Source organism: Coptis chinensis, chromosome 6 (genome assembly GCF_015680905.1).
Source record: "Coptis chinensis isolate HL-2020 chromosome 6, ASM1568090v1, whole genome shotgun sequence".
NCBI classification, from domain to species: Eukaryota; Viridiplantae; Streptophyta; class Magnoliopsida; order Ranunculales; family Ranunculaceae; genus Coptis; species Coptis chinensis.
Window position 1 is genome coordinate 57,032,680 of NC_141461.1, and position 26,329 is coordinate 57,059,008.

General features: G+C 36.5%; 1 protein-coding gene across 3 annotated transcripts; it reads right to left on the bottom strand.

The window, feature by feature from the left end:
* Positions 1-20,415: 20,415 nt before the first annotated feature.
* LOC147493720 (protein CHROMATIN REMODELING 5-like) lies at positions 20,416-23,740 on the bottom strand. Of its 3 annotated transcripts, none has more exons than XM_086566526.1 (7): positions 23,649-23,740; positions 23,251-23,433; positions 22,693-22,929; positions 21,878-22,033; positions 21,585-21,762; positions 21,254-21,435; positions 20,416-20,680 (listed from the first exon to the last, which is right to left on the bottom strand). In XM_086566526.1, the coding sequence occupies exons 1-7, from the start codon at positions 23,706-23,708 to the stop codon at positions 20,645-20,647; spliced, it is 1,032 nt and encodes a 343-aa protein (XP_086422652.1). In that variant the 5' UTR covers positions 23,709-23,740; the 3' UTR covers positions 20,416-20,644. The 3 variants fall into 3 exon arrangements, with proteins under 3 accessions (XP_086422652.1, XP_086422651.1, XP_086422650.1); XM_086566525.1 differs by having other exon boundaries at positions 21,878-22,069; XM_086566524.1 differs by having other exon boundaries at positions 21,878-22,084.
* Between the last annotated feature and the right edge of the window lie 2,589 nt (positions 23,741-26,329).

Here is a 26,329-nt window from a genome sequence, read left to right on the forward strand (position 1 = left end):
TGTTGGTTTTTTAGTTTAGCAGATTTTTTCTTGACATATTTTCCTCGTTGTCTATATTTTGTTATTCTCGTATCCCTAGTGGTCGATTCTTTCTGATCTTCAAGGATGTGACTCTTCAATACAAAGTCTTCTAGTATGGGCAGTACATCTCAGGTAATATTTTTGAGATCTATACTACTTAGCTTTCGTCATGCTTGGCTTAATATAACATAGGTTCTGCACTTTTAACATTGCATTAGTATCCTTTTGACACAAGCTTCTTCAATACCCTGAGTTCATTTTAGGACACTGATATGAGGGTTAGGAGGCATAGGTATACCGTTCCTTATGGGGTTTAGTCTGATTGGAATGTGTTTTCATCAAGTGCAACAGTGCATTCTGTTCGTACCAGTACTAATCCCTATTTCTTAGTTTTGGTTACTACTTTGTGTATGGATTTTAGCATCCTCATATAAATACATCATTCATTTGTAAAATTTGCTGCAAGCTAGAGCATATGCTATTGTATTTGTTTCTCTACAAACATGTGATAGATAAAAATTGTCAAGTATAGCCTTCATATCCCGCATCCTTCTGATCAAGTGCTTGACCTATCATGGGTACTTCTTTCTTTTCATAAATGCCGCTATATTTAATGAATATGTTTTGCACTATATCTACATGTTTGTTCCAAATTTGCATGAATTTTGCCCTGTCGGGTTTCACATCCTTTGTTATTTGGTAAATTTGTTTTATGTTTTTCATTGTTTTCCATTTTCTTGGTATATGTTGGTTTATTTTCATTGTGTTTTCTTAATGTAGCAAATGTGACCCCTACCAGTTCATGAAGAGTCATGTATGGGCCTTCCTCCATCTGCAAGTTGCATAGCGAAAGAAAAGTTTGTAATGAAAAAGGTGATTGCACTGGGACAAGTCCGTACTTATATGGCTCCATCTATTTACATATGCCTATAACGGCCGTATTGATGAGATACTTGATTACGATAAACAACTTTAGGATGGAGATGGAACGTTAGGAGATGCTGAGCTTGGTAAAGTCATCCCTTGGTCAAAGAGTTATGTACTTTTTCCTTGATGAAGGCCCTTGACTCTCCTGCCTTTAAAATGAAAGATTGTGCATTTATTTTCTTATGAGTTTTGAGTCATCAAATATAGTCTTGTGTGTAAACAAGTTTAGATGTACTATTTTGTCTAAGCATTTAGATGTTTTGTGAGCATCAGAGAGTAAACATTTAAAGCTGCATTTATCTTGACTTTTGGATGTCAAGCTTTTGTAAACGTTAAATTATCTTTATATTTTGGTATTTTAATGGAAGTTTGGTGCAAAATGAAAATTAAGTTGTAAATGTGTGTTTTGTATGCTTGTTACAGCAGGTCATATATCTATGTGATTTGTGTGCTGGACATTATTGTAGGTGAAAAAAAAAATGGCTTGAAGGACAGCCATGGGATGTAGTTTCATAAATTTTGAAGAAAGCAAAATAAAATAAGCAATAGCCAAAAATTGTCGAAAATTTTCAGTTAACCACGGCTTCAAGCAGTCGTATCATTTAAATTAAACTTCAGCCATAAGCTGTCGAATTATTTAAACCAAAACAACTGTTAGGAGCCGTTGTTAATGAAAATGACAGCATTTTTAAGGATGGCTGTTGCGACAGTCTATAGCCGTCGTTTTGGACCATTTACGATGGCCATTGGCCGTTGCAAATAGAGAATTCTGACATAGTGGGATTTTGTCACTAAATACACTTATTTAGACATAAAATAAAACTATATACAACTATGAATGCTTAATTTTTGCGAAAAGTTCTCACCACCCCCAAACAGTCGAACGTTGTGTCCTCAAAGTGTCAAGAGGAAGAAATAATATACCTAAGAGATTTTGAGCAAAAATATAGCTGACATCTTCTACAGAAAATTATGGTAACACAATATATATTATACAACGCAAAAGTGAAAGCACACTGTTAGGTTATTTATTTTTCATATCAAAACGTAAAACAAATATGTACATCAACTCACATTGCCCCAATTATGAATTGGGGGTAGGTCCATTCTTGCTTCATCTTTATAGAAATGACATTCCTTTGCGTCCTGCCAGTTTATCATAGTCTGCCAGACTTCGCTCCACTTCCTCTTTCTAGAAGTGTCTAGATGAGCTATCATGTTTTCATCATTAGGGAAACAACGAACTTTCCTCAGATACCTTGAAGGGCACCGCCATACCCGAAATCGAAAAGAACGAATTATCCTATTTGTCGGATACATAGAATCTACCCGTACCTAGTCATGAAAAGTGGCCGCAAACTATGGGAAGAATGTCCTCATTATCCGGCAAGCTTTAACTGGCAAAGTGATATAGTGCTGCCGAAAAAGACGAGCCCTTTTCAGGTTCTCAATTACTAGGTCTGTGATGTCGAAGGCTGTATGTTGCTAGGCTAGAGCATGGAAAGTCTTACAAGCTGAATCGGAGGTAGTGGAAAAATGCCAATCCCCCATGATGTTTAGAAGGATAAACAACATGGCAGTCCCGACATTCATGGTCATACTGGCTAGTGGAATTGTGTTATCTAGCCATCGGCCATGTTCTGCACATTCGATGACTTGGGCGATGCCATCGCCATAACGGCCGGTGAAATCTTCCCAAGAATAGTCATTAAAGTGGTTTTGTATGATGTATTGAATGGGGGTGTTTGGCTGAATATAAGGTGAGAGGGTTATATACTAAAAGCATTATTTTTGTATTAACTCTAATTCTTTATTTTTTGAATGAGAATCATATGGGCAAATGTTATGCATATTATATATGTTATTAATTATATGCATGTGTCTAATACTTTATGTTGTAGATGATATGGTGTGAACACACAGAAGATCATATCATCAGTACCTTATAAAGTATAAGTAATCGTTCACACCCTAGATGGATTTGGACAAACCATTGGTACGGTTGTAGTATAATCTGGTATTAGTCTATCTTGACAATAGGATTACACTAGTACACTTTGTGTGTATTGAACAGGACCAAGTGAGGTTGTTTCTCTTTATACTGATTATATAAGAGAACAAACACCTCTGTTATTATGGATGTTTGTCCTCTTAATCAGGATATAATAACGGGCACTTATGTGCATTGTACATTACTTTAAATCATCAATGAGTGAGATTCATTTGTGAATCAACAAACTCAATGGATTGGGTAATGACATTGTATGTAAGATGTACTGTTGATTATAGAAGGAGTCTGTGACCCGCAGGAAGTCGGGTTGATGATGTCCCCTTGAGGAGCTCAAAAAGATTGTCATGTAAACCCTACAGGTGGATTTATTCCGACATGACAATGAGGTTGAGTGCTACTACTCAAGGACATAAGAAGTTGATTAATGTAGTTGTCAGTAACTTAGCTTAATCAACGGACATTCGATATCTTAAACACGGGGATATTAACGAGCATATAATATGGAGCCCATAAATGCTGACACGTAATTTGGGATTAGGGCGGTAGTGCAACAATGGCCTTTAGTGGAATAAGCCATTTGTTGACGGACTTGGGCCGTGTGTTCTAGGTGAACATGGGAAGCCTAAGCCCGTCAAGAGTGTAAGAACCGTTATTTCAGAATTACTATTTCTACAAACCGCGAACACCACGCGCAGTGAAATTAATGGGTGTCCACAATTTGTGATTGGAAAATATACCTTTGAATCCGATTTAGATAACTCTGAGAATCCAAGCTTTATCAAATCCGAAATCAACAATCAACCCCTTGATCTTCTGTTGTATTCCTTTAGAATAGATTGGACGTTGTGTGGACACGATCTACCAATCCCCTTCTTTCTCTCAAGATCATAAATGAATTTAGATCTATTTTTCTTGCCTGTTTTTCAGAACCAGTGAATAGTGAATTTCAGCCAGAGAGAAAGAGTATTCTATTTATAGGCTACAACATGGACCATGAGGAGAAATTAGGGTTGGGTCTTCTGATGGGCTTGGGTTTCCCATGTTCGCCCCGAACACACGGCCCAAGTCCGTCAACAAATGGCTCATTCCACTAAAGGCCATTGTTGCACTACCGCCCTAATCCCAAATTACATGTCAGTGTTTATGGGCTCCATATTATATGCTTGTTGATCTCCCCGTGCTTAAGATATCGAATGTCCGTTGCTTAAGTCAAGTTTCTGACAACTACATTAATTAAATTCTTATGTCCTTGAGTAGTACCACTCAACCTCATTGTCATGTTGAAATAAATCCACCTGTAGGGTTTACATGACAATCTTTTTGAGCTCCTCAAGGGGACTTCATCAACCCGACTTCTTGCGGGACACAGATTCCTTCTATATTCAACAGCACACCTTACATACAATGTCATTACCCAATCCATCGAGTTTGTTGATTCACCAATGAATCTCACTCATTGATGATTTAAAGTAATGTACAATGCACGTAAGTGCCCGTTATTATATCTGGATTAGGAGGACAAGCATCCATAATAACAGAGGCGTTTATTCTCTTATATAGTCAGTATAAGGAGAAACAACCTCACTTGGTCCTGTTCAATACACACAAAGTGTACTAGTGTAATCCTATAGTCAAGATAGACTAATACCATATTATACTACAACCGTACCAATGGTTTGTCCAAATCTATCTAGGTTGTGAACGATTACTTATACTTTATAAGGTACTGATGATATGATCTTATGTGTGTCCACACCATATCATCTACAACATAAAGTATTAGACACATGCATATAACTAATAACATATATAATATGCATAACATTTGCCCATATGATTCTCATTCAAAATATAAAGAATTAGAGTTAATACAAAACTAATGATTTTAGTATATAACCCTATCAAGGAGGCCCAACCCTAATTTCTCCTCATGGTCCATGTTGTAGCCTATAAATAGAATCCCTTCTCTCCTAGTCGAAATTTATTATTCACTGGATTGAAAAGAGAGGCAAGGAAAGATAGATCCAAAATTGGATCTAGCTTTGTGAGAAACAAAGGGGTTGGTAGATCGTTGCCCACACAATGTCCAATCTATTCTAAAAGAATACAATAGAAAATCAAGGGGTTGATTGTTGATTCGGATTCATAGCTATTGGATTCTCAGAGATTACATCTCAGCTGATTCTAAAAGGTATGTTTTCTATCCAAAAGCTTGAACCCCATTAATTTCGCTGCGTGTGGGTTTTTGCGGTTTGTAGAAATATTCATTCTGAAAATAACGGTTCCTACATAAGGAAGGTCCAAAGCCATAGCAACTGCTGGCTAATAGAAGAGATGTCGGGTGTTACCAATACGGATTGCAAATCCGTTCAAAATGAAACCATGTGCAGCAGGTGGATCCTCCATATGATCATAAAAATAAGTTGCCAAACCTGGAGAGTATGTCTGCTTCGGTTGCAGAATGAGCGAGTTCCAACCAACTTGGGTGACGAAGTCTCTGAAACGATGTCCATATGTCGGAGAATTCAACAAAGCATAGAAAGATTGTTCCGAAATAATCTTTGGAGATGCCATTGTGAACGACGTGTGATGAAAGATACCACCTGTAGACAAAGATAAACCAAAAATTAGAATACGATGGAAATGACTAAGTAAAAACAAATGACATTTATTACCATAAGAAAAATTGCACTATATTAAAAACTAAAAAGAAAATGACAAAGAACATAAATTTGCAAAATCTAATTTGTGTCATGGGCCCAAGTAACGGCGAGGATCCTTTGGTGTGAGAAATCCATTTATAAGATTCTCGATGCAGTCAATTCGTGCAACAGCTTGTTGCAACTGGCGTTCTGTGTCTGGTAAATCTCCGCGTGGTTCTCCATTATGAGAGTGTAATTTGCCAAGAACTGGTTGTGGTTGTGCAAGAATTGTGCTTGTTCCTCGTCTTGTATTGTCCGTAGGTCATGAAATTCAAAAAGACCAGTGATGATGATGTTCTGACGTGTATATAATGCCATTAGTCCTTGGTGAATTAAACAAAGGCCTTCCATAGGATTAAATACGTTGTGTATTGCATTTTCAGTGAAGATGTTGACATCGGAACAAGCTTCGCCGGTTTCTGCACCGACATGTTTCTTAGCAACGTCGGGAGTCCAAAAACCGTTCATACAAACTGAATGAATGGTGAGAATGTTAGCTGTTCTGAGAGGTGTATTAGGAGCAGTAATAGGAAAACCCCAACGCATCATGATAAGTGTCACAATGGTTGGCAAAGGAGTTGCCTTTTTCCTGGCACGTGTGATCACGTTCCAGAGAAATTTAATTATGCCAAAATCATTGCATTTAGTCTACAAGACCCAAAGTAGATGGAAGAGGGGTTTTGTTATTTCGAAAGTTTTAGATGTGCCGAGCACATTATGAGCTAGCCATTGGATCACAGATAATTGGTTTCTTTGCAAGGATCGTTGATAAACAATGCGGTTTTTCCGGTTGTATTCGCCAAAAGGATAGTTGCAAACATCAGATACCTGATATTGTCGAATGGTGAATCCTGAAGGTGTACCCCCTGGTTCGTAATGGGAATTTGAAGTACCTCAGAGATGATTTCCATAGTCAATTCACGCTCACAACCGTTTGCACAGACAAAGAATTGCTCGTTTTGGAAATAACCGTGTTTATAGAATAGCAGGACCAATTCTCTGGAATAAAGTGCCTCCTTATGATGTAATAGAGGGAACCATCCTCAACGTAAAATTTTAGTATCAAAATATGGGTGAAATAGAACGCTCTATAAATTTTCTATAAAATTTTGCTCGGGTACGAAAATTCGAGTGAAGGCCATTAAAGAGTGGTGAAGAAAATTTAGTGGAAAAGGGAAGATTGGATTTTAGAGGTGTCTATCTAGCCTATCCATAAATAGGCACCAATCCGAAGATGCAGAAAATACGAATCGAGGTGTCACAGGGTAGTTAGACCACATGTATCTTTTGAAACAAGTCGCAAAAGTGGATGTAGTGTGGATGGGAAGAATGGAGCATGTGATTACAAGGAGTTTTTTTTTTTTTTTTTTTTTTTTTTTTTTTTTAACATAAATAGTTAACGTAAGTAGAAGGACAAGGAAGATGTAAATATAAGATCATAATAAGATGTAACAACGTACAGAGATGTGAAAACACACCAAATGACATGGGGAATAAAATACAAGCCTAAATATTTGATAACACTATATGCCACATTAACAACATTACTATAATAAAACAAACGAGCATGAAGACTTGAGTAGCATATTCAATTTGCCGCTGCTCAAACTTTTCTAGTGCATCCATGAAGCTTGAAAATTGGTACGAACTAAAAACGATATTAGAATTAAAGAAGAAGTGTAGAGGGAAGAAGATGAAAGGAGTGAATGTGAAAGATGTGTTGAACTTATTTATAGAAAGAAAATGGAGCCGTTTTCTGACCGTTTGGGTGCGATTTCATGACCATTTTCTGACCGTTTTTGGTGCGATTTCATGACCGTTTTCTGATCGTTTTTGCAAAACGTTAGTGGACGGAAAAATTTGTCGTTAAGTGTGACGTCAAAAATATATATCTATATATATTATTATTACTAATATTATTATATATGTTTCTACTTATATATAATATAATATTGGAGATAACTAATATAATATTTGATACGGCAAAAGTTTTGGAAAATGTAGGAAAATAATAGACATCCTAGGTTGGAAAATTAAAATGCAAACACGTAAATAAAATATCTGACATAAATAATATACAAAACCGGGAAAATAAAATGTCAACTGAGAATCCTCAGGGGGCTGCAGAAGAAGAACTAGGAGTCCTGCGACGGTGTGCAGTACAAGCTCCCATAGAGGCTAACTGTTCCTGAATATCGCCTAGAGTATCCATCACTTAAGCCTGAAACTGGTGTTGGTTTGCCATGAGCATTCACTGAAACTGGTTCTGTCGAGTAGTCATATGATCCTGAAATGTATTCATGGAAGTTCGTAAAAGATGTTACTTAGTGACCTTGCCTAATGATGCTCTTAGTCCAGGATTGATTGCTAATCACCTATCCCATTCTCATGATCAGGAGGATTTTAGGTGAACTCTTGGAAAGACATGAGCGGCATATCCATCAAGCAGTAAGGAGATCATGGTTTCAAAGAAGAAATTTTTTGTTCAAAGACTTATTGTAGTCTTTATGCTTGACTTGTTGCAGCCTATTGAACCAGTTACAGGCTTGAAAGGCTCTCACACTAATGTAACTTGAGATTACGATCTAGCGTATTATCTTGAATGTGTATTCTACTTGAGAATATGTATAGTACTTAGAAATAGCAGTTGTTAACCGCTCTAATTATCTGAGTTTACCATGCATTTATTAGTAATTTGTGTATAGAACATCTCATATTACTCGTCTATCTTTTTGTTTAAGAATGTGTTTATATAGTACATGTAATACAAAGAGACTCCCTTTTTGTACTAATTAATTCAATCATTTGCTTTGTACTAGTTTATATAGTACATGAGATTAATGGAAATGGTGATTTTGACGTGTAGGATGGTTAATATGGATGTTTTGTTAGGTGATTGGTAGGTCTCTATTGATTGCAGGTGAAAATACAAAGAATTAAAATATCAATATTTAAAAAAAAAAAAAAAAAAAAAAAACCTCTGCCACGGTCTATAGCCGTAGCAAAAACAACACATCCCACGGACCACGACGGTAGGAAAAACCGACCTTTCCCCACGGCCCAAAACTGTAGGGTAAAAATGGCCTTTTCCCACGGATTATGCGATAGTTTTTGGCGTGGCCATACCGACGGCAATAACTGATGCAAAGACTGTCACTATTGGCAGGGAGTGGAATGGAATAGAATGGAAAGGAAATAATTCTAAATGATATGTGTTTGGTAAACTAGGAAAAGAAAAGTAAAAACTGGGGAAAGGAATAATCATGTTTGTTTGCAAAAGCTATGGAAAGGAATAATTGTATTGTTTGGTGTGCTAGTAATAAGTCCCTAGCTATCTATTTTCTTTTTTTTCCACAAAATTTTCAAGGGTTAGCTAAGGACACAAAACCTTTTCCATTTCCATGATTTTGTTTCTCTATGGAAAAGCTCATTTCCTTTCCATGGATAAACAAACACCTTAAACACTATGGAAAAGGTGGACCAATCTTATTTTCCCTTCCTTTCCATAGGGTTTCCATCATAACAAACACACTTTAGGCTTTACCGACGGTCATGACTGTGTGCAGACTATTTCCGACGCACAAACAGCCTACGGCCCTGCGACGGTCCCCTTTTCCCACGATTTTGAACCGTAGTGTAAAACTTGTTTTCCTGTAGTATCACAAAAGAGTGTTGACCAATAGAATCCACATTGTAACACTTTTGATGTAGTTTTATTCACACTAAAATGTCCTCCACAAGATTGCTCGTGACAAAAAGAGAGTACCACAAATTGTTCTCAGACTGGAATGCAATGTCAAATAAACTGGTCCGGACAATATTTGAAAAGATAGGGATCATCCCAATGATAATACTTTACTTGAGCTAAAAACTTCTTCCACTGATTTCTATTCCATAAGGGTGGAGTGTCTTCAGTCACCAGATAGTTCACAATATTAGCATACCAAGGTGCGGAATTGATAGCGTAAAAGTGTTCATCAGGAAAATAATCTGAAATAGAATCAGAATCACTGTCGGTATCATTGTTTAATCTAGATAGGTGGTCAGCTACTACATTTTCAACTCCCTTTTTATCTTTAATCTCCAAAGTGAATTCTTGCAGGAGAAGGATCCATCGGATTAATCTCTGTTTAGCATCTTTCTTCAGGAGAAGGTATCTAAATGTTGCATGATCGGTGTAAATTAAGGTTTTATAACCTACCAAGTAAGGACGAAATTTGTCTAATGCATAGAAAATGGCTAAGAATTCTTTTTCAGTGGTTATATAATTCTGTTGAGCTTCATTTAGTGTTTTACCTACATAGTAAATAACTGCTTGTGCATTATCATGTTTTTGACATAGTACAGTGATCAGCTCTCAAATGTTCGTTTTATTACCGTTGCATTACTGTATTACAACCCTTCTTACGCTTTATGAAAAAGACAACTCATAGCTTTTATTGATTTTTTCAGGTTACAGAGAAATTCAGACCACTTATCATAAAAGCGTCTTAACACCAAAAAGAGCCTTAATTATGCTTATTATGAAGACAGGAAGCTGCTATCTGAAAAAGTCATAGTCAAGGACTCATAACCAAAGAGTTGGAAGTCAAAGTCTTCAACTCAGAAAACTAGAGATAGATGTCCTCAACTCAAAAGATGACTTTCTCTAAAACCTATCTTGATCAAGAAGAAAAGGAAAAAGCAAAAATATAAAGTAAAGGATGAGGTGTCTCAAATGTAATGGAGAATGGAAAATTAGTCAATTGCATAAAATAGGGGTATAAGAACTAAAATTTAGGGAGAGAGAATGCACCTAGACTTATTCTAGTGTCATGCAAGACTTATTTTCTAGTCTTGTTTTTTTTTCATTCAAGTCATATACTTTATTGTTCTTCATTTCAATATTGTTATTTTGCTTTATTATTTCAATCAATCAATCTTCTTTTTGTTGTTCTTTGTTTCAATCCTTTCTTTCAATGTTTTGTGTTATTCAATCATTTACAACTTAAGCTTTCAATGTTCTTCATAGCTAGCTAGTAAACCAATACAAGTCCTAAACTAATAGTCTACCTTCCTTTCTTCAACTCCCAACATTTAACCTCTAAACAATCTATGGTGAACCACATCAAAAACAAACTTTGAGATACTTCAAATGGCGCCACCGTCATGGATTGAAGGAGCAAGAATGCTTGGTTAAGCATCTAAGGAGGGAAGCACTATTCTCACCTTTTCACTTCTATTTTTTTTTTAATATTCATTGTTTTTTATTACTAACTTACTTTTTTCCAAATCAGGGTTCAGGATCAACATGCTGGAGAGGAGCTGAACCTATAGCCGAAAACTGACACCACTTCACCGGAACCGGACGGACGACCGCCCGGTCACCTTTACACACAGCTGCCCAGTTTTTTTCCAGTTCAAGTTTGTTTTTAATGTTAAGTTGAACTACATACCCAGATTTTGTAATAGAGTAGTATAAATCAGTGGAATTTGTTTGTAATAGTTAGAGATATAAAGAAAAAAACGAAAAAAAAAATAGAAAATATGAGTTTTGATTGACTATATGGATAAACTTGGGTGAAAACTTGGTTGAAGTTCTAAACTTACCAAGAGATTAGATTTTTCATTATCTTGAGAAGTTCAAGTGTGCGAGGCGAGCCATGAACCATACGCTCGCACACTTTGAATCAACTTGGTAATCAACACTCTAACTAAGTTTAGCTCTAGTTAATCTAGATAATCTATCTAAACTAGTTAATCTATTAGATTAGTTTTAGTATTAGTTTACTTTTATGTTTTGGGCCCTTGAAGGCAAAGTTGTTTAATTATTAAAAGGTCCACTTAAAAAGTTATTAAGAACACCTTTATTGTAACCTAAAATAGGGAAAAGCTCGAAAGGTTGGGTCTGATTCTCAGATCACGCGCCAACTGACGTCGCCTTCTCCTCAAGCAACGTGTAAGCATGGCTTGAGAGGTAAATTCTAAACCTCCTCGAAGCCTACGTAAGAAGATACCTTGTGTGTTCAAGCATGCTTACATGATTATTTGAAATTTAATTTCCGCACTACAATTTACAGTCACGCATAAGGTTGAACCCGAGCCACATAGCAACCATTGGGAAGTTATTCCCCAATGTAGATAAATTGGACGATGCTTGATTCTTGAAGCCCTAGACCAAAAAAATGAATTAAAATCAACTAACTAGAGCCCAAGGTAGTCACGCTCATCCAGAAAAGGACAAAAATATAGCCACGAGGATTTAGAGTGATCAATTACCAGATTCCGGTGGACTAACTACCTTCCTCACTCCCTCCCCAGATTCATCGTGAGTGAGATTCTTGGTAGCAAACCACTTGGTGAAGTGATTGCCTACTCTTCTTAAAAATGTAGTCGAGCAATCCTAGTCTCGCGCCTAATTGTTCCTTTGAATAGGGGATAGTAAAATTATAGACCAAGCAAAGTTTTCAAAACTCCATACTTGCAAAATCAAATTTCGATTGCTTGAGCATACTTTGCATTGTTTCCGCATGTTAGGATAGTTTTGTTGTCTTACTAAAAGTGCATGATACTGCATTCAGGCATTATAGGTATTAGCAAGAATAAAACTTACTCACGTAGGAGAGCACGTCGTCCTAGACAATCTCCTATTTCTAGTCCTCCATCTACTAAGATGGGCGATGAAGTAGTGCAAGCTAAAGAGCCTCTCTCCAACTTCTACACACCGTTGCAAGATGGGCCTCCATCTTTTATATGACTCACACCGCTCACAAGCGACTTTTGCATTCCACCGAACGTGTTCAATCTTCTACCCATCTTTCACAGGTTTGAACACAAGTTACCATATGAGCATCTACGCCAGATACATGGAGTATGTAATACTTTCCACCATCTAGGTATCACCGTTGATCAGGTTAAGCTACGAGTGTTTCCTTTCACTCTAGCTGCTAAGAGTCACGCTTGGCTTCTTTTGTAGAGGCCCAATTCTTTCGATACATGGTAAAAGGTTGTGTTCTCCTTCGTGAAGAAGTACTTTCCACCGAAGAAAATAGAAGAGATAAGATGTAAAATACAGTTCTTTAGACAGAGTCCAAGTAAGACATTTTACGAAACATGGGATATATTCTCTAACCTACTCCATTCGTGTCCTCACCATAAACTAGAAAAATCTACTCTTGTCCAATGTTTCTTCAAAAGCCTTCTCCAAGAATACAAAGTAACCTTCGACATCATGAGTAATGGTAATTATTTGGATAGAGGTGCAACCGAAGCCTTAACCTTTCTTGAAAACCAAGCTAAAAAGAGTATGCATTGGGGCGATATAAGTAATTCCAGAACAGCTCAACCCAGTACATCCAAGGCTAGTGGTATTTTTTAGGTGAAATTTGATTCGGAGATCAAAACTTTAATTGAAGCCCTCACAACCAAACAAAAAGACCGAACCCCTCATCCTGTCATGAACATAAATACTTCACCATGCAATTTCTGTCTAAGCTTAAATCATATAGATGCCACCTGTCCCTTGATCACAAACCTATCATCACTTTAGCCAGAAGAAGTGTGTGCTTTCAATGTACCAAATGAACCATGGAGACAACATCCAAACTTTGCATGGACTAACATTCCACAAAATCAACCACCTCCAGGTTTCAACAAACCACCAAATGCATCAAGACAAGGACAAGGACAAGGTACCTATAAAAATCAGAAGAGAGCATTGGTTCCATCCTAGTTTAACAAAAACCCACCTATCAATAACCAAAGAGACCTAGTTCTAGTTACACCATCAACTAATGTCCAAACATATATGCCCACCGAAATAATGATATCTGTCATGCAACAACAAACCCAAATCCTAGCATCCATACAACAATCTCTGAGCTTGTTAGCCCAAGAGAAAACCCAGAAAGGTGTGTTCTCATGTCAAGATATTCCTAACCCTAAACCAACAAACACAGCCTTTGAAGCGACAAGTGACGTGAACGAAGCTGGAGCGCTAAAAACTCTTTCCTGATCATCCTATGTACGAGGATTAAATCCTCTTTTCCACGATACATTCCTTTCTCCATTACATTCCATCTTTTTCTTCAAAAAGAATACATCAATAATGTAACCAGGCCCTCCATTTGGAGTGTGTGGTTGTAAGTGTCGGAGCCTTAGTCCACGTATATCTCGTATATTCTTTGTAAAATATTTTTTATTTGTCGTTTTAGTAAGTGTAAACCTATGGAGCGAGTATACAATTTTTATTTTCTTTATTTCACATTTCTTTTACAAAAATAGTTGTTTTCTTTGTTCTGTTAATGCTAGATTCTCGATACATCAATAGTCATGTGATTTTTCCAAAAAAAAAACGGACAATGGATTGTACACACACCAACCCCTAGAACAATGCAATCTAGGGGTGGTTTGAGATTAGCTTTGCTTACTAAGGGTCACCTATATCACCAAGCTATTAGCCCGGGTCAGGACATTCCATGTTTTGCACAGTAAATCCCCCAACTCGTGTAGCTGAAGCTTTGTCTGTCAAGATTGGGTTCGCCACAGAGCTGACACAACAGTTGCCTGAGATTTCCTGTTATGCATGGTTTGTTTTTCATCACAACTTTTTGAGTACAAGTATCCTAAAACATCTCTCCATATTTTTCAAAACAAGAGGATATAAAAATGAAAGTTATACGCCCCGGAGTAACCAAAAAGATACCAGATTTACGTATAATTTTATCGTCTTGTCAAAACTTCTATATGGTTAGAGATATCTTTTGCTTGAGAAAACCAACTAAAAAAAGAAAAAAAAAATGAGGTTTCTCCAAACGAGAATTAAACAAATAGAGTAACCCAAAGTGATACTATTATCTGTTTAATTCTATCTTTTCCCTCCACCTCTCTATTTGTCTCAAGAATCTGACGTTAAAAGACTCAAACTTGAACAAAATTTTCAAAAATTCTTCCTTTCTTAAAAATCTGTCCCCGTTCTTCTCAAAAATCTTTTCCCTTATCAAATTTCTCTCTTTCTAAAAAATTTCAAAACTTTCAAAAATGTCTTCTGTTGCAATCAAAAATCCTCCACCTTCCACCTAGCAAGACTAGATGGATCACTTTCAATGATCATGTGCAAGCACTTCCTAGAGAACTACAGCTGAATATATGGACACATATACCGAAAATTATTCCTGCTTTAGGTAAAAGTTCATACGCACATAAGAGACGAGCTATGAGAGAAGGCTGGTGCTCAAATTGTCAAACACCAACTTGCCCCGGTCTTCAACCTCATAATAATTCTATTTATAAAGTCTACATGTGTTATCCTCCAGTGCATTACGCACAGCTGAGGACAGTAATCCAACCATCTGGTTGGGATTGACTCAAGTTTTCAAAGACTTCAAGTCTTGGGAATCTGACTTAAAATGACCCACCTTTTTAAAATTTCAGTTCTTATTCAAAACCCAAAAAAATCTAATTAAAATTTTCCTTCTTTCATTTGTACATATTTTCCAACAGTTCCTTTTCGTTTCTTTCCCTCATCTATTTTTCATCCACCGTTGTATGTGAGTGTACCATATATCTTTACGTGGCATTTTCGATGCCGATTGGTTTGGTATCTCACAAGTCAAGTTCGGACAAGTAACGAAGCGCAGATTGGCTCTTGCAGTTGGTAAGGCATGGAGGACAAGATCGGAATTTCCTGATTTCATTTAAGCTTGGGCCACAATTTCATGTTCACTTAAAAGGAACGTGCAAGGCACATTCCATCAAATCTATTTAGCCCATGTGACTGCCCAACATTTATCTTCTTCTTCACAAAAATTCCAAACCCTAGCTGCCCAAGCCAGCTTGCGACCACCCGCTCACCCAAACACACCACCACCTAAAATTTTTATAGCCTCCTCCTTTTTCAACCCCCATTCCAACTAAAAACCCATATTTTATCAATTCACACTCTAAATGGCTCGAGTTCTTAAAATCGTGCTAGAGCAAAATTTTGAACCTATCTTCAATTCCGATCTATTTGAAGTGCACTTCAAGGCTAAGGTTAGAAGAAGAGGAAGGAAAGCTTTGGTTTGTTGGAAGGTGTGAGTTATTCTCCATCTCTTACTCTTTCGTTTTATAACCATATGCTTAGAAGGGAGGATGACCGCATCATGGTTGTCAAGGATGGTCGCTCGCTTGAGCTCACCAAGGAGGTGGTGAGTAAGGTTCTGGGGATTCCTCTAAAGGTCTATGTTCAGACGGAACAGTCCCCAAACAACAAGACCATCGATGTGATGATGGTAGCCACTCTTCTCGAGGGGATGAAAAACCCCAAGTCTCACTACGTGTTTCAGAGTTCGCTACGAAGGAATCAGTTGGCAGTATCTCAGTGGACAACCTACAACCTACTAGGCTCAACCAAGCCTTCTGATATCGGTAAGGCAATGCTCCACATTTTATGGATCCTTGAGGAGTAGAAGAATAGCTTCTGCATCGTCGCCTTCGTTTGGGAGCAGCTCTGCAAACCCAAGAGGTCCACCGCTCCTTTACCAGTGCTAGTCACCAAGATCATGCAGCACTGGTGGTTCAAGGCCACATATACCCTAGTGGAGGTCAAGGACGCTACCACATGTCCTATCTATGCCCACTGCATCCAGAAATTCTGGCTTCCACCTGCTGCCACAGCCGCCGAGAAGCACGCTCTACTAAGAAAGTAGATTACTTCGTTGAAGATGCCACTCGACAGTTCACTCAGCCCATGGACGGAATTCACTTCCTCCATGGAGGCCAGAGGATTCTGCATCAATGCCTCTACCAGCTCAAGCAAGCACAGGGAGTCATCGTAGTGGAACAGCAGACCCTCAGAGAGGAGCATCAGTGTTTCTAGCAAGAGCAGCGAAGATTTCAACACAGTGTCACTAGAACATTGTAGAGCATTAGAGATGCGCTCCTGTGTAGTGATAGACATGCTAAGACCCGACATCATTAAGGAGAAGGATCTTCTCGATGTCAAGACGAGTCACGCACAGATTCTGACTTGGAATTTCCCTAGTGTCCGGATAGTTAGATATATTTCTTTTTCTTTTTCTTTCTTACGTGTATGACGTTTAACATAAGTTTTTTTTTTAAAGAAGCTAGGGGTTAGGCCGACCTCAACCTGTATTAATCAAAATCTCAAGTACACTTTTCCTTGCGCATCCTCCATTACAATTTTAGTTAGAGCACAGTCTAAAGGAGGAAGAAAATAGAAAATAGAATCCTCATAAGACTTACATAACTTAGAGAAGCAATCAGCTACTATACCGTATTTGTTTCCCTATACACATTCTTGAAATCAACATGTTCAAACTGTTGTTTCAAGAGTTGAATGGAAGCAATAATGTTAAGACAATACCAAGGAGGTTCCTCTCGTCCAGTTATCACTCCTACTGCACATTTAGAGTCCGAACAAACTGTAATTCATTGAGCTCTAATACAAATAGCTCCCTTCATACCTACTTCAACAGCCAATAGCATAAGTTTAATTATATGCTTAATTTTATCTGCTTGTTTTATTTTTTTTCTTGTGGAATTTGGTATATGAGTAGAAGGTAATACAGATACATCATGCCAAAATTTTCTATTTTTCTGCATTTTTTATGTTTTCAAAAATACAAAAAAACCAAAAATATATTTCATAGAATAGTAATCCCTAGTACAATAACCCATGTATTTCCCGTTCTATATAAAATAACCCACGCCCCAAACTTATTTAGGGGTGGCGTATTTTCATAATTAAGAATATAATACAGGTGTATCGCCGTTTTTGCTCATGTTTCTATGGTAATCTCTTTCCTTATCTCCTCATACTTTGAGGACAAAGCATATTTCTATTTGGGGGTGGTATAGTAACATTTTGCAAAAACTAGACATTTTCTATAGTAGATATAATAGTATATTTCTTCCTTTCTAAAAAATTTTTTCGAAAAAGACCAGTTTCTTTTTTCTATTAAGTATTAAAAAGTCTTGTTTCTTTTTTCTAGGATGAATAAAAAGTTTAGAAGTCTCATTATAGCAATAGAGTAAGGATTCGTTCTTCGAACTTAGACTAATATACATACAATAGTTTCTACATCTTTTCATGAATGACATACACCAACATTTGTTTGTATATAGTAGTGAGTTTCTAAGACCAAGGTTAGAACAATTAAGTTTCATATCCTATGAGAATCTAGCACAAAGCCTCATCTGAATGATTATTGAGTGATGACACAAAGAATGTCCGGATAGAAAGACCACACATCCACTTGCTTGATCACCACTCCACTATGAGAGAGTTTAAGCCCTTTTTGGATCAATATATAGCCAAATAAACGTTAAAAACCCAAAAAGATATTTTTCCTCTAGTTACCCCCCTTGAGCCTTCACCATTTTCTAAAAAAGTCTTTTTATTCTTCGCCATAAATTCCTGACCCGTTATAACACACAATAAAAAGCTTATCCGCTAATGAGTTGAGAATTTGATGGATATAAGAAAAAGAGAAGAGAAGATCTTATACAAAAATAGATCATTTAGTTGCTTCGAAAAGAAAAGAAAAGACAGAAAAGAAAAGAAAAGAAATAACCACAAAAACCAAAAACTCCAAAAAAATCAAATGAGTCAAAAATCGAATCACCCAAAAGTTCAAAATCAAAAGGAGACGAAATCAGAAACAAAAACAAAAACAAACAAAAACAAAGTTAGAACTCTCAAAATTCAAAATCATATGGAGTCACAAAGCCAAAGAGCTAAAAGAATTACAATTCGGAAGCAAAGAACAAAACGAGGATCTTCTCTGGTTACAAGTATCTTGAAGACCTAATTTCTCAACTTATCAAATTTTGTTTTTCCTTTCCTTTTCTTTCTAAACCATCACCCTATAGCCCCGTAACTCCTAATAAAATACCTCTAGCTCAATTAGGAATAGGATGGTGTGATAGTAAGTGGCAAGCGTGATCAATCGACCCCAGTTTCTTTGGACGTCATTTGAGTATGTGAGGAATATAAGTTCCCGCTGCACTTGAGAGAACGAAACTTGAGTGAATCTATTAGAGAGTTGTGAATGCAACACACCCCTATGAGAACCCACCTTAAGAACGCTCTCCAAAAGTCTCAGAAACGACTCTACTTTTGCTTTTCATTGCTCATGTTTTGCGCATTTATCTTTAGGTAATTAAATTACTATACATATGTTATTCTAAGTTCAATGGAGTTTGTCCTTATTCCCCGCTAATGAGATGTATGGACATCTGAGAATAAATAAGGAAACAAGACCTTTGTACTAAATAGAAGAAGACCTTCACTGGAAAACTCTCACGAGGCTTAAAGCTCGTTCACTAGGGAATTCCTAGTCGTTTAAGGCCTTGTCGCATATGGTCAATGCAGTCGCACTCTGCAAAACCAGATTAGTATAACTTATAATAAATCACTCATTTGTGATTTAGTTTTTTTTCTCTCATCCTTGCTTTAGAACAAGCAAGATGCTATTTGAAAGTAGTGATCAACTCCCAAATGTGTATTTTATTACCTTTATATTACTGTATTACAGCCCTTCTTACGCTTAATGAAAAGACAACTCAAAGCTTTTATTGTCTTTTTCAGGTTATAGAGAAATTCATACCACTTATCATAAAAGCTACATCTTAGCACCAAAATGAGTCTTAATTACGCTTATTATGAAGACATGAAGCTGCTATGGAAAAGTGTTGAAAAATTCAAAGTCAAAGGTCAATGACTCATAACCAAATAGCTAAAAGTCAAAGTCCTCAACTCAGAAGACCAGAGATAGATGTCCTCAACTCAAAAGATGGCTTTCTCTAAAACCTAACTTAATCAAGAAGAAAAGGAAAAAACAAAAGCATAAAGTAAAGGATTAGGTGTCTCAAATGTAATGGAGAATGGCAAATTAGTCAATTGCATAAAGTAGGGGTATAAGAACTAAAAGTTAGAGAGAGAGAATGCACCTAAACTTATTCTAGCGTCATGTAGGATTTATTTTCTAGTATTTTTTTTTTTTTTCATTCAAGTCATTTACTTTATTTTTCTTCATTTCAATATTGTTATTTTGCTTTATTATTTCAATCAATCAATCTTCTTTTTGTTGTTCTTTGTTTCAATCTTTCATTTCAATCCTTTCTTTCAATGTTTTGTGTTATTCAATCATTTACAACTTAAGCTTTAAGTGTTCTTCATAGCTAGTAAACCAATACAAGTCCTAAACTAATAGTCTACCTTCCTATCTTCAACTCTCAACATTTAACCTTTAAACAATCTATGGTGAACCACATCAAAAACAAACTTTGAGATACTCCAAACTAGACTACTTCAGGCGCCAACACTACACCAAAACAGCTTTTTTGTGACGCCGAAATGGTGTCACTAAAATTATTTATGACATCATTTTGGCGTCATAAATATGGCATCACAATTTGGCATCAATTATTTTTGTGACGCCATTTTGACGTCACAAATATTTGTGATGCCATTTTGACGGTCACTAATTTGTGACATCGAAATGGCATCACTATATTTTGTGATGCCATTTTGACGACACAAATATTTGTAACGCCATTTTGACGTCACAAATCTTACGTCGTTTTGGCATCACAAAATATATTTAAAAATAATAATAATAGTGGATATATAGCAACCAATTATTATTATTATTATTATTATTATTTAAGATACAACTAGCCCTAGCCACCACCGGTTGCTATATGAACTAGCCAAGATACAACTCTTTTAAAAAACAATCCATTCCATAAAATACACAATCACACTATCAATGTCATTCAAGAATAAAATATTCATTCAATCACTCAAAATTATCAAGTCACTTGTAAACACCAAGTACTTCAATATTCCAAGTAAAAAGTACAATACAAATCATTTGTAAACACCAAGTACTTCAATTTTCCAAGCAAAAAAGTACATTACATTATGCTTACAACTAGCTAGAAAGAAAGTCTTCCTATTAGAAAGTGTCCAAGTGGCAATATTGACCACATCCATCCTTCAAGGTCGACAACAAACAAATGCCACATGCATTACCTGTTTCATTTAACAAAAGAGTTTAGATAGACTTCTACTTTAAAATGTAACGAGAGAGATATACACTACTTTAAAATGTAAACCCGCTACATGCGTAGTCCCAAATCATAAATTTCACTCAACAATAGTATTAACAATGCCTACATTGTACATGTTCCTACACTTATAATAAATGTGCACTAAATTCAAAAAAAAACTGGAGGTCACTTGGCCAATACCACAGACAATGCAAACAATAAAACATCATATTTAGTTACAAGTAGCACAAGAATCAAGCTATATTGTGCCAACTTAAAAACGAGTAACAATCAATGAGCGAAGTGAGAATACGGCATGCAAATGCTATACTCATATTTCTATCTAGCTACGAATGCTAAAATCCACATTGAGCACGTGAACATTTTCTTTCAAAGAATTAAATAAGAAGTCATACAAAGAGGGGCTATGGTACCCATATGTGGAAATACAACCTCAACCTGAAATATTTATGGATGATAGACTTACACAAAAAGTATAACCACCAAAATTAGATACCCATTTTTAAAATCTAGATACTAAAGCATAAAGTTATACCTTACAGAGAAGTGCAGATGCTCGTTGGTCCAAATTGGGTGCACGATGTAAAAATGTTTCACGCTGAGCAAGTGTCGCTGGAGCGATCTTCCTAGTAAGACCAAGCTTTGGGTCTAACCTTATTTTCTCCCAATTACCAAATCCATAGTAGTGGATTCCGAAAAGCAACCTTGCATCATCAGCTAATGAATATAAAAGAGTATTGGTTAAGCATCAGAACAACAAATGTAAGTTTTCTGAACGTGCAGTGCATGTGAGTGTTCGAGCAAGAGAAGGGGTGTGCGTGTGTGTGAGAGAGAGAGAGAGAGAGAGAGAGAGAGCTTTATAGTACCTTGATCCCATCCACATCCTTTAGACCATGGCGGACCCCTAAAGTGCATCAGCAGTCGAAACTGTGCAACTGGATCTTTATATTTCTTAATGCTCTTTGCTAAGAGCTGAAGTTCTTGAACCCGATCTAAAACCTCGTGTGCTTTTACAGGAACCCCGAAAAAATCCAATACAGTTCCCTAATGGTTTTAACCATAAAAAAATTGTAAACCGCATAAGACTAGATACTACACTTCCAAAATCTGAAAAAAAAATGTTTGAAGCGCTGATCATGGAAAGTACTATAAAACAAACCTTAGGATCTGGCTTTCCTCCCTCAACAGCTTCTCTATAGCCATCAATCAAAGCATCAAAAAGCTCAACCTGTGCATCAGTTGGAGCTGCTTCAATTGCTACCCCAACCTCTGCCACTACTGACCTAATTTGGCTATGGATCCCAAACTTTTTAACCTCCATTAGAAAATATCGGTAGTGATTAAGCTGAACCTGAAGTAAAGAATGCTACAAACTAAATTTTACTCAGTTTTTAACTGTTAGATACTTATGAGCAGTATCATGAAAAAGCATATTGGTATATTAGTCTTCTGATTTTGTCATTAAAAAGTTTCTGCAAGTATTGCTGAACACTCGAGTTTCTTTTCAGGAGGTTCAAACGCCCACGGAATGTCTAAACAAAGAGCCAAATATGGGTTATATGCAGAGCAGGACGACCAAACAGAGGACACAAGCTTGAACACGTCAACAGACTCAGTTTTCTATATTAAATTGAGCTAGCAAGAGAGCATGCTAAATACTGAAGACCGTTAATAACTAATTAACTAGGACATATTACAAGTTTTTTATTTTTTGGTTTATTGAGTTTCTTTCCATATTCCACCCTTCAGCCTATTTTTGCTAAGTTCAATTTTTTTTGCTAAAGAGAGCTGTCAGCAATTAAATTAAGATAAACCAATTACCGAAATAATTGTATGATAGTTGCTTTTCTCGGGAAAGAATTCAACATTGAGAGAAAGAAAACAAATATGAGCAATTTTCAGTTATGTGTTAAAGAGATGCAAAGTACAGCTATGACTAAAGGAATAGAAGGATTGCAAACAATAAGAATTTACCACACGGGCAAAGAGAGCAGCATCTTTCTTTGATAAATTTCCATAAGACCATCCCCTAACTTGAGTTGGTGCACCCTCAATCATTGGTGTCAAATTGACTAGATGATCTGCTTTACGGCGCTTCTGGACTCTTTCATGAGGATCAAGACCCCTAGTTTTCCTTTTGCTACTGTTTTCAGGTTGAGCATCCTCCATATAGTTCTTCTTATTCCTTGCAGCACGAGGGGCTAAAGCATCCTACAGGCACTTAAAGAACAAGCCAGAAATAAGGAAAGGAATAGAAAAGGATCCTGCATATGCAAAGCTGGTCGAGGGACCAAGCACATATATCTTGAGCAACCCCATCAGGTTGAATCCAACGACTCCAGAAAGTTCCATCAAGCACCACAAAAATTGGCAATTAAAATCTAAAGAGGGGAAAACTTACTGGTCCTCAAAATTAGTTTAAGGATATTTTTAGTTGGAAACCAAACAAATGGACTAGCCAATTGTACTTCTAAAAGATTGTATCCTATGTGATATGTATGACATCCTATGTGATATGTATGACGTGTTTACCTTGAAAGCACTTAATAGTTCATTTCCTTGTTCCTCTTCAGCACCCTTAGATTCAACTTTCTCTGCTCGTTCAAGAATTTCATCGATATCCATATTTAAGAGTTTCTTTCTGCTTTCTTCTTCATTTTTTTCTTCCGTTAACAGTTCCTCAGCTCCAAACCGTAAAATGGCTGACAGCTCATTCTATAATGACAAGAAGTGTAAAAAGTCAACTGAACAATGTCTGCCATGGAGCCCAAATAATATGCCAATAGTATCACCAGAAGACAGAAAAAGATAATTAAAATTTGATGAAGCAAGATAATAAATAAGGTAAAAATGTCAGTCCAGCTGGGTCCACCCCAACTAAAAAGGACATGTACAAGCTAAATTTTATATTGTCCTTTTCAAACTCTTACCTTATCAAACAGAGAGTTTCCCTTTTTGGTTTCCTTCTTCTCAAGTCTCCCCCTCTGCATTTAGTTTCTGAATGACCAAATGGTCAAGGACCTAAGATAGCGGGAAAGTCAAATATATTATTAGTTCCATAAATCTAGTGTGTACAAGTACAAGAAAATAAATATGAGTATGTGCTTGTATGTTTCAACTTTCAACATAGCACTACAGTCATCTAATATATGATGAAATTCTTAATAGTCAAAAAATATATAATTTTTACTTGTATGTTTGAACATGTAGAAGTTCATGAGACATGGTATATGATTTAAACTTTACCATCTTTTCCTTAGCACGCTCTAAGATATCTTCTACACTTTTGCTAGTTACGAACCGATAAATGTTAACAACTTCTTGCTGCCCAATTCTATGAGCTCTACTCATTGCCTGATAGAAATCATAGATAAGTGTCATCACAAAAGGCAAACCAAGTTGCTAATATTAAAGACTCCATGGAAAAACAATATATAACATACATAGAAGTATTAAAAACTCCAATTAAAAAGGGGGTTATCCTAGTATTAACATACATAGAAGTATTAAAAACTTCCACGCCAAGCATTAAAGTGCTCTCCCCCGAGCGATGACTAAGATCAGCCCTAGTAATCGCCATCCAACCTCTCAAACTGGAACCCTCTCAATGACAAATATTCTGCCAATATATCCAGCAGTCGAACCATCTGCATAACACAAATAAGCAACACAATGACTACACTCCTCCTTAAAGAGGCGAACGGGTGATCATCAATTGTCAACTCTACAACATGTTTAGCTCTTGGATCCTCAACTGCCACATCCCTGACAAGAAGATTAAATTAAAACTCTTATTACGGATTATAAAGTCAATTATTAGAAGGTTGCAAAAAATAAATAAAAAATAAATTAATTAAAAGGTATTCCAATAAAACACCAAGTACTAAATCCAAAGTCCATGCAAACGTCACTTGCACTTTTCTAACTCACTACAATATATTAAATGATATTACTTCTTGATGAACCCAAAATGGAACTCACTCCCAAGTCATCCATTCCTCAAACAGTCAAACCAAAATTTCAGGACAAAAAATAATTAAAATAACTAGCAAAAAGCATACAAGTCCCATAGGATGGTTGGTTTACAGCTGAACTTTCAGCTATATCTATCTAGATGAACTGATGGTAAGCAAGTGCAACAACAAATTGTCCAACCCAGAATATCCAATGGTCATGAGGTCATCCCAAAAATATTCCTTGCTTTTAAAGAAGTACAACATAAAATATCTTAACACATAATCAAGTATGGTCATTCAATAAAGTATGTCCTCCAAGAACTATGAAGGAAACCAGTACATAAGATGTTCCTATGGAAAATGCTCTAAGTAATGCACCAACAACAATTAGAAACAGGAAAAATAAACGAATAAATAGCAGGCACGGTGTTTGAATAAATGTATACCCTAAACCAAGCACCAGAGAGCACAATCAATGTCCAAACCTAGCTTGCTCCAAGTGTAATAAGTCTGAAAGTTTTCCGCATTTGAAACTCAACTTGGTTTTACTCATCTTCAATTAACTAAGAAATGCTGACTAAAGAAAAAGTAAGCAAAACAAAAGGGATAAAACCCGTAACAATATCTATCTTGTCGATTCTCAAGCCACTTTAAGAACCCCAAATCAGTAAGACATCTTATGTGTGGAGGAAAAAATATTGACAAGCAAAAGTTAATAAAAACGAACATACACCGTAGAGTATTCCATTCTCTAAGCTTTAGCTACCCCTTCAATTCTGGAATCACATCATCAGGTTTGTATTGGATTTTCAATGCTTGATCCATTACACCAATATACTAAACCACCCAAAAAACAAAGCATGGTGATTTTTTTTCCCAAAGTATAAGAATGAAACTCAACTTTAAAAGCAATGCATTAAAAACATCGCGACATACTGTTGTTAGACAAGTCTTTCCGAAATAGTCACCTGTGGTGCTGATAAGAGCCCAAAATTGTAGTTTTAACCCTGTAACAGTCATACTTTTAGACCAATTATGTGAGTAATAATTAAGAGTTAACACTGATTACGTGTTTTTATGCATTTCAGGTTTCAAAGTCCATTATGTGCAGAAATGTGCCACTTTAGTGAGATAAAGGAGCAAAGGTCGGTTACTAAGTAGTTCCATGATTAAAGGCCAAGATTCAAGAAGACAAAGCCTTCCTAAAGCCCGGTCAAAAGCTGAAAAGTCGACACGGGCAGAAACAACACACAAGTCAGCAGAACTTTCGAAGGCCGTATCTTTGGATTCAGACCTTGGAATGGGGCCTACCTTATGTCAAAACGACTGGCTCGGAAAGAGCTTTCCAATGGTCCAAGCCTTGACCCAATCAGAGGAGCAGAAGTGGACGAAAAGTCTGTTGAAGCCAACTGCAGCTGAAGAGGCCTTTTTGGACTTGAAAGAATCGGGTTTTGGGCCTGATTCTCGGCCCAAAACATGGCTCCAAGCCCATGCACGATTTTTGGATTTGAAAGTATAAAAACCAAAGCTTAGCTCTTTGTTAATGGTAGCTAGTTAGACCTAAACAATATAGATAATTCTAGATCTAGTTTCCAGTATTTTAATTAAGTTTTAGTTCCATTTTCAATTCTTGTTTTAGATTAAGTCTTTGAATC

What these genes read in the sequence shown, in the direction of transcription:
- LOC147493720 (XM_086566524.1), bottom strand. Translation starts at nt 23,708, where the DNA reads ATGCAGAGGGGGAGACTTGAGAAGAAGGAAACCAAAAAGGGAAACTCT. An exon ending in AACTATTAAGTGCTTTCAAG is followed by an intron (nt 22,930 to 23,250) that starts GTAAACACGTCA and finishes AAGTGCCTGTAG; the next exon opens with GATGCTTTAGCCCCTCGTGC. An exon ending in AGGATGTGGATGGGATCAAG is followed by an intron (nt 21,436 to 21,584) that starts GTACTATAAAGC and finishes TATATTCATTAG; the next exon opens with CTGATGATGCAAGGTTGCTT.